Below are 9,448 nucleotides of genomic sequence, written 5' to 3'. Positions count from 1 at the left end.
AAATTAAAATAAAATATACATTATTGTGGTATCTATTTTTAGAAACTTATTTTCAGCCCCCCATTTTAAAAACATATATACATGTAATTAAGAGAATAAACAATGTTTTTTTATTAATAAATTAAGGAAAATACTGTAATTTAGGCATGACAATGAGGCGAGGAAACGAGTTTTCTAATCCCTGGTCCTGGCCCTGGTCCTTGGCGGGCCGTCCCGGTTTATTTTCTGGTCAAACCCTGGTCAAGACCTAATTTTAGAAAATAATATACACACACATATACATATATTATATAAAATATATTAATAAAATTATATACCGGGTATGGGGTGGGGCGGGGCAGGGGGTACGCTACCTAGTCTAGGCCCCAACCCCAGTTTGAGTCTACCGAGGACCCGTTTTATTAGGGAATCTTTGTCTCTGTTCGGGTCGGATGAATCGGGTTCTCCATCGGATAAGGGCAAATCACCGTCCCTATTGTGACTTTGTGAAAAGAAAAGAAAATTAATATAATATTGCAAATAGTAGATCCATTTATTTTGGTGGGATCATGGATGTAGATGGCACGTGTCATTTCAATTTTTTGAAAACCCTGTTACATCTGTTATAGCGCTATTAAATTATAAATTATCTGAAACAAGTTATAAAGAAAACAAAATATAAAAGTTTATATCATATTTAAAATCTTGCAAATTAAAACAACAAAAATATTTAAAATGACAAACTGAGAAGAATATCGAAGAGTCGCTTTTGTTTTTTATTGGCAGATTCTAAAGTTAAATAACCACTTTTGACTTTGAAAGAAACGAGATTGGTCTTCATTAAGGTTGGTTTAGACTTCAAAGGTCTATTTAAATCAGTAAAAATTTGCACTGAACTTTTAAGGGTGTTGGTCAAAAATCCATATTCAACATGTCAACAGACAGTCATGACACATAGATTTGTTCTTCATTTCAAATAATAAAACGACTGTTTTTGTAAAAACTAGGGACGGATTTATAAATTTTTTCAAATAGTGGCACCATTTAATTATAAGAAAAAACTATGGGGAATTTTTTTTCAAACGATGACACCGTTCGACTATAAGAAACAAATATACGTTTTTTTCAAATGATGGTACAATTTGACTAAGAAAATGACACTAACACGATTCGAACTTGGGTTTGAGGTGGAATAAAAGTCTTACAAACCAACTCTATTAAATAAAACTTATTCTCATTGTTGTTTCAAAATACATATGGTGACACATAACAGATTAATACGGTTGCACATTTCACGAACCTAAATTTTAGTTTAATAAGACTTGCATGTTATTCGATCAGCTATATATGAATGTCTGATTGTGATTTAATGATATAAAAATGACTTATTCAATAAACTTCTAGGGGAAGTTTTATTCAGAAAGCCAAGTTTTCCCAAACTTGCTTCTGCCAATTAAAAAACATGTTTCTTCCATATATTTAAAAAAATTTCCCAAACAAAAACCTTATCAACTCATAGAGACAGATCAATCAACACAGACAATTTATGCATACAAGACTTAATGAAAAATCAACCAAACAACACCTTTATCTAGTCTGGATCCAACCTGGTTCCATATCGTCCAACTTCTTATCTGATCCAGTCTTTATCAAATTCTATAAAAGATCGGTCCGTCCCAAAGAAGTATGAACAAATTAATGACCAGATGAATGACTTGGTCTGGTCTAGGCTGAACGGTTAGGCCCTTTTGCCTGTACAACATAATTGACCAAAATCGAATAACCGAGATAAAAATCATAGGCTAAAACCCCGGCCTTCCTTGCTAAGCCGTCGTTGCCACACCTAACAACCACCAAACTCCACCGCATAACCACCATGAGAAGAAGGGGAGATCCGAAACCCAATTAAATCAAAAACGAAAAATATTAAAAGCGGAAACAGGTGGAAGCCAAAGTGAAATCTGTGGCCGAGTGACGGAGGCCAATGAGGATGACCCAAAACCACATTATACAAAAAGGCAAATTAGATACACAACGACTCGCTAGGTGACTGCATTAAGAGTCCAGTGCCCGGGCACAGGGGAACCCAAATCCAAAAGAACTGTAACTCCCACATTGTAACTGCCAGACTTGAACCCTGCTTGTTTGTATAAGTATGCCATCCTCGAACCAACTGTGCTTCATCCTAAGAGGCAGTTATCAACGAGTCACTGGCCTAAGATATCATTAGTGACCACTTCTTGATTTTGTTTGCTCTTTCAACTTCACTATCTTAATCATTCGGATCAAATTTAAACAAATCAAACATACTAGGTATATCCCACTCGAAAACATGAATTGGAAGGGGTGAGATGTACGCAGTCCTGACCTCTACATCCAAATGGTAAATCCAGATTCGATCTAGACCGTTTAAAATTCATTAGTGTTCCCTCAAACCTCCAACTTCACGTAAACATCTCTCCTAGTCCCATACAACTATGTATGGAATTCTAGAAAGTGGGCATAACAGTCATTTACTAATTGTGGACCGCCTCTTACAAGGTCAGTAAAAGGTGAGGTTGTTTATCATACGCTTTGACTGACAAATGATGCTGACTCAGTAAGCACTCTTACCCGGTCAACACTTACCCATACCGCACCCTTACCCTTATCCAGTCAGCACTTACACAGACCGCACCCGCACCCTTACCCGGTCAGCACCTACCCAGACCACACCCTTACCCCTTCAGCACCTACCCAGACCGCACCCTTACCCCTTCAGCACCTACCCGGTACCCGGACTGCAGCCTTACCCGGTCAGCACCTACTTAATTGGTGCTGGTATACCTCCAAATATAGAAGCACAACAAAATTATACCAACCTGAATCAATCTCCCTTTGATGGCTGCAAACATCTACAACCTTAGATTTTAAGAGAAAAGTTTCTCATTATTACGATATCAAGATTGTGAGAGAGATAGGTGCTAATCAACAGTCATCTAACCCTTTCAAGTTAGGCTGATAATGATGCTACAAAAATTCCAGTCTTGTAAATGGTTTAAATCTAGATATACGAAATGTTCGTTATGATTAAAATGTTTCAAGCGTCACCTGCCTTCTTATCGAGCTCTTCTAAAGCTGCCCATAGTATTGGATCTTCGTAATCTTTAATGAGAAGTGTAGGATTTGCTGTCATTAGCACATTTTCTGGATTTCTAGTCGTTAAGCCAACAACTGGCATTCCCGCCGCCACACCAGCCTTAATCCCAGAAACCGAATCCTGAAACCCAAAAAGAGATAATAATATGAGATGAGATGACAACAATTCGAATGTTTAAGCAAAACCCCGTGTAACTATTTGTCAAATATCTAAAACATGATTCTTTTTCTGAAAGAAAATATGGTGTTGAGAGTTGTATTTCAGGCGGCAATCGTGACTCGTCCGTTGCATGGGCTTGGCCACACCCTCTCAAACGGAGGCTAGACGGTGCCGCCAAGAACGGAGGCAAAATACTGCGTCGAGTCCCTATGGGGTGCTAGACTCTGGTTTGATACCATGAAAGGATATGTGGAACCCCTTTGAATCTCTCTATAAAAGAGCCCTTAGGATGCGTTTGGTACATTGGACAAGATAAGACAAAACATAACAGAGATTACTATTCCATGTTTGGCACAATACAAAGTGGAACGGGCGTGTTCCACCACCCCATGGAACAAGGTGGAACAAACCTATGTTTTACCAATATAACGTCACATAAAACCTAATTCTCTTATAATACATTATATACGCCTCCCTCTTTACATTTTATTCTTTATTTAAATTTTATCTATTGTATTTTATGATCTTTAAACTTTCACTTTATTGTTTTCAAAATATAATTTTCATACGGATTCTATATTTTGATTAATTTATGTAATTTATTAAATATTAATAATAAAAAAATAATATAGAAAAAGTATATAATAAAAATTGGAAACTACATAAACTTTTTATTTTGGTGTCATTTTAATCGTCTTGACAAAAACTTTCTAATGATATATTTTGTTATAAAAATATTTGTTTTATTATAATTTAATAAATTACATAAATTAATCAAAATATACAAAAGATATAAACAACTCATTAGGGGTAAATTGGTCTTGTTGTCTTTTCTGTCCTGTCCGGTTATGTCTTCTCAAATGCTGACTAGTTATGTCCAGCGTGTCTAAATACCAAACGCACCCTTAGGGTTTGCGGTTGGTGAGCAGATGGGACAAGACAGGTGAGAGTGAAAGAACTGCGCAACGTTTTAGAGTTTTAATTTGACATGGGTAGTTTAGTAATTTATCAATCATGTCACATCTCCCTAATTTTACTTCCACCAATCTTGGTCCGGTCTAACATCACATCAAATGTGGAACAAAAAGTTTTTGTTCTATACTTCTCATCCTATCTCACGTACCAAAATGGGACACAAATTTTTTGTACTATCCTGCCCATTGAGTCCCACGTACCAAACGCACCCATAAAAAGAGGGGAGGTTCGTACATATATACAGATTTGATGGTATGTGTCTAGCGGTGTGTGACTTCAACATATTGCAAAGGGTTAAAACGAGAATCAATACCTCACAGATGAATGTATGGTCTTTTGACACGTTGAGAAGTTCAAGAGCCTTCAAGTAAGGATCAGGTGCCGGTTTGGGATGCTCACACTCATCACCGATGATGAGATGATGAAAGAAATCAGTTAAACCAAGAGTTGAGATCATTAGCTCCGCGTTTGGCCTCGGAGCATTAGTAACCGCAGCACGTTTCAACCCATGATCTTCAATCCATTTTGTTAATTTGTATAAACCCTTTATGGCCTCGATCTTCTCCTTCGCCAATCTGTATACAAATTAAAGGTCATATACAAACTAAATTTGTATTTACTCTTTGAGGTAGAGGTCATGCCTCAGTACATCCCAACTTTCCCAAACCCCACTTCCCCAGACTCCACCTCCCAGGGGGATACTGGGTTTGTTTTGTTTGGTTTTAATATGGCTGACAATGGGCAAGGATAACCCCGTTACCTGTTATGTTTCCACCCCGTCGAAAAGGATGTGGGTAAACTGTAAAGAAAATTTTATCTATTTATCCACTTATCTATTGCCCGTTTACTTGACATTTTAGTGGGTAGGGTATGGATAAAGTGTTTTTTGTTATCCATTTACCCGTTATCCGTTTATGTATATATAGATAGATAGATAGAGAGAGAGAGAGAGAGAGAAATAAGAGAGAGAGGGAGATTTAGGGAAAATTCCAAAAAAATGAAAAACTGAGGAACACATACTGACATACATGTAATTGAAGTTGTTTATTGGTTTTTATGCATGTGCGCATGTTATACACATATGTGCATACTGGAAAAATTGCTTATAGATCACTTGTATGCACATGTGCATACCATCGAGATGAACAGTCATCAAGGTGTTCCTCAGTTTTTCGTTTTTGTTGCGCTTTTCCCCTGAACCTGACCCTATATATATATATATATATATATATATATATATATAGGAGCGTTCAAATAAAAAACACCCAATTTGTATAAACCGTGAAAACCACATTCAACCAATCATAATTTTTCATTTTGTTCATTTTTTTGTAATTATGAGAGGTTGATTAACCATTTTTATTGTGGAGGGTGTTAATCATGGATATTATCATCTTCATTATTTTAATTTTAGAGAAATGCATGAAACAATTTCATTAAAATTTCATTAAATATTATATGAAACAATTTCATAAACATATATGAAACAAATTCATCAAAAAAAGTATTATATGAAACAATTTCATGAAAAAAATTCATAAGATTAAACAATGAAATCGACGTATGAGAGTGGTTTGTACGATTTGTACAAATGAGGGTGGTTTTCATTTGATTGCTCCTCTCTATATATATATAGACACCCATAATCATATATAAAGTTAAATATGAATATACTTTTTAGAATGCTATCTTATACTGGGTGAGATATACTTGGTGTGTTTGGTTTATATCAAATCGAGCCTCTCTGTCTCTCGGGGAGAGAAGTAAGGTCTACGTATATCTAACCGCCAGACCCAATCTACGGGTGAGATATACGGGTTTGTTTGGTTTAGTTTATACCAAATGAAAACACACACACACAAAAAAATGAAAAAAAATGAAGGTGTAAACGAGAGGCCTTACTTCCGAAATAAAGCCTCTTTATCAACACAGAATTTTAAACCCTTTTCTAGATCATCAGGGAAAAGGACGGCTGCGATATCATCATTATGTTTTCCCGCAATGTTCTTAATGAAGAATTCTTCATCGATTGGAACCCCACCATTGAACCCAATCTGTTAATGTAAAAAATCTTGATCAATCGAGAAATCTTGATACAAGTCATTCAAAATGTACTGAAACTATCAATGTTCAAAGATGATATGCAAACCTCTAGAAGCATTTCACGGAAAGCATCTAGGTGGATGGGATCCGAATCACAAAGAGTTCCATCGACATCGAATAATACTGCTTCAAGTGGAGCAAGTGGCGCAAGCGCTGTTTTGCTGTTGCAACAAACCGAAGAATGGAAGTTAGTAAGCGTGATTTTCGTTTTTTTTCCATCCGTATGTTGTAAAAGCGAACGTATGGATGCATATAAAGATTGCAAATAAAGCAATTAATTATATAAAATTCAACATAACAACCTTAACATAAGGGTGCGCTTGGTACGCAGGACAAGATGAGACATGACAGAACAAAAACTTGTTTCAACTGGATTAGACTTGGGCCTTTAGGGCCCCTCCTCAAAGGTCACCAATTTGAGTTTTGCAAGGCCACTAGGGATTTTCCAGGTCGGATTAGTTAAGGTGTGTGTAAGCTGGCCAGACACCCATGGTTAACAAACAAAAACTTGTTTTAACTCACCTATTTGTCCCCCAAGATCATTATTAGAACTTAATGAGCTTAATGGAACACACAACTTATTCGGTCAAACTATGCATGACTATTTGGTAATGACTTAATGATATAGAAAGTGGCTTATTCGATAAATTTCTAGAGGAGAGCTTTATGCATAAAGTCAAGTTTTCTTCAAACCTGCCCCTCCCGATTAAAAAACACATCCTTCCATCTATAAAAACTCTTCCAAACAAAAAGTCTCTCAATATATACACATAAATTAACTTACACAGACATCTTTTTCCATACAGCACTTAGTGAAGTACCAACCAAACAGTCCCCAAGGCTATATTTGGCATTTAGTGCCCTTGGGGTATGCCCCTCGTATTTTGTAGTTTGTTTTTTCTTGAATTAAGTTTTTTCTTCGGGTTTCGTCCCTTTTCCAAAAAAAAAGGCTATGCTTAACAAACTAGCTGATATTGTTGTTAGCTAAAAAGCTAGCTGTTGGTTAATAAAATAGCTAGAATAGCTGAAAAGGTAGATAACAAGTAAAATGACCTAAAAGGGCAAGTTAAACAATTAATCGAAAAACTATAAGGGGTATAATCGGAAAAAAGTGAAAAAAACCCGGAAGCACGTTGAAACGTGTTTCAGAAAACTAGATTATGATGAACCAAACAGGATTTTTCAAATAAGCTCAAAAATTATTTAAAAAAAATTCCAAAAGATAATATAAGAATTAACCATTCTTATGGACAATGTGGTAGAGCAGCATATGCTCTTGATCTAAAGCTTTACAACCACAAACGATTTAAGACCTCTGTGCTCAAATCTAGAAAATTCTAGAAGCATAGATGCACACAGAAGAAGCTTTCATCAGAGAAATTACATCTATTAAGTGTTAAATCGCTCAGATATGCTAATCCTTAATCCCTGATCCCTAATTCTCGATGATATTAGATGAATAATATCCCAATAAATCAAGTGATCAAACCTAATAATGAAAAACACAATTCTCATGTTAATCACAGATCAATCACCAATTCCGTAATGAATCGAAGCAACAAACGGATTTTTAACTAAAATTACATCCAAAAATAGATCGTTTCAATGAGCACGATCATGATAATTTAGGGCAATTCTTCAAATCTTCAAACGAATAACAAACGATCATGTAAACGAATTTAAGAACCCGATCATTTGAACAAGAAGAAAAATTACCTGTTCACTTCATTGGAAGAAACCGTCATGCTGCGAAAGGTGATTTGAAGAAGAAATCTGTGGAAAAGCAGCAGAAAATGGAGAAAAAATGAAAAGGGGTTATGGGAGAAGAGAAGAGAAGAAGTGGGAATGAATTCAAATGGAATCTTGATGCGAATATGTGCAGAGCGTCTGGCTACAAACAGACGATGGCAGTCGATTAAGACTTTTCCAAGATCGTAACCATCAGAAACAATAACCGAAACAAATGCAACACCTTTAATTTTTGATTTTTTTACAAATTGTACAAAAATAAAAACTGAGGAACACCTGGTAATCGTTCTGGACGTTATATACAATTAATTGGAAAACAATTTATTTTATATGCATACAGACATAAAACCAAAAAAACAACTTCAATTACTTGTGTACAGATGAATGATTATCAGAGTATTTTGCAGTTTTTATTATTTTTTAAGTTTTTCATTTGAACCTCGCTCATTGATTATTAATCTATAAGTTTTTAACTTTTGATTTATAAAATACATTATAATTATTTGGACAAATGTTTAACTATCGGTAACTCCAGTCTGCCATTCACGAAACCTGTTCAGGGGCATCACATGTCAAAGAGGCATTTCGTGAGCTGACTCAGCAGCCAAGGGCCGAGGCAAGCGGATGGATTCAAGCCCGCACCTCGTCAGTAAAATATGTATTGAATCAAATGCTATTTCACAGTATTTTTTCTGTGAAAGTTCGGTTTTTTACCATCACATTGTTTTGCTGTAAAGTTTCAAGTGTAAAAAAGTGATTTTACGGGTCTCAGAAAAACAAGCGGGTCTCACGTGAACCCAACCCATACAACATATTTGTTCTAATCGTCAGACACTGATATGTATTTTTTTTTTAAAATCAATATTTTTAAAAATAAGTCAAGGAAATTAAAGATAAAAAAGTTTAGGGAACAAAATCGAATTTTTCTAAACTAAAAGGGTATAATTTAAACATTTTAAAACTTGAAGGGCAATGCAAAATTTGTAACCGATATTCCCCGGTTCTTTTAATATTTTACACGTGCGCTTTGCTCAATTAATTTAACAAATATTTTATTATTTTAAAAAAAAATTATACCTAAAGAATGATAATATATTTTTATTAATTTATAATTTATTCACAAAATAAGTAGCGTACTTTAACTTGATTCTTATTTTGAATAACGTAATTTTTCATTTTGGTACCTAAGATGTAAAATTTTAAACATTTAAGTACTCGGGTAATCGATTGAACCATTAACCTGTTATCATATTGATGTAGCGAGTGATGTGGTATCTAACTCATTATTATTTGTTGATGTGGTTAGTGACATGAAATTTTTTAATCTAAAATTAGTCTTCAACC

General features: G+C 35.1%; 1 protein-coding gene across 1 annotated transcript; it reads right to left on the bottom strand.

The window, feature by feature from the left end:
* Nucleotides 1-2,886: 2,886 nt before the first annotated feature.
* On the bottom strand, nucleotides 2,887-8,262 carry LOC112529452 (haloacid dehalogenase-like hydrolase domain-containing protein Sgpp). The gene is made up of 5 exons (XM_025140742.1): nucleotides 8,072-8,262; nucleotides 6,402-6,516; nucleotides 6,155-6,306; nucleotides 4,566-4,827; nucleotides 2,887-3,238 (listed from the first exon to the last, which is right to left on the bottom strand). Exons 1-5 carry the CDS (start codon nucleotides 8,098-8,100, stop codon nucleotides 3,059-3,061), a joined length of 738 nt encoding a protein of 245 aa, XP_024996510.1. The 5' UTR covers nucleotides 8,101-8,262; the 3' UTR covers nucleotides 2,887-3,058.
* Nucleotides 8,263-9,448: the final 1,186 nt, after the last annotated feature.

Source organism: Cynara cardunculus (genome assembly GCF_001531365.2).
Source record: "Cynara cardunculus var. scolymus isolate 2C chromosome LG 16, CcrdV1, whole genome shotgun sequence".
In the NCBI taxonomy this organism is placed as follows: Eukaryota; Viridiplantae; Streptophyta; class Magnoliopsida; order Asterales; family Asteraceae; genus Cynara; species Cynara cardunculus.
This window is presented reverse-complemented; position numbering and strand designations above follow the sequence as displayed.

Excerpts from the sequence above, each read along its gene's own strand:
- LOC112529452 (XM_025140742.1), bottom strand. The coding sequence starts at position 8,100 with ATGACGGTTTCTTCCAATGAAGTGAACAG. Across the intron at positions 6,517-8,071 it reads TCTTCCAATGAAGTGAACAG|CAAAACAGCGCTTGCGCCAC; the intron begins GTAATTTTTCTT and ends TTGTTGCAACAG. Across the intron at positions 4,828-6,154 it reads AAAGAGGCTTTATTTCGGAA|ATTGGCGAAGGAGAAGATCG; the intron begins GTAAGGCCTCTC and ends ATTTGTATACAG.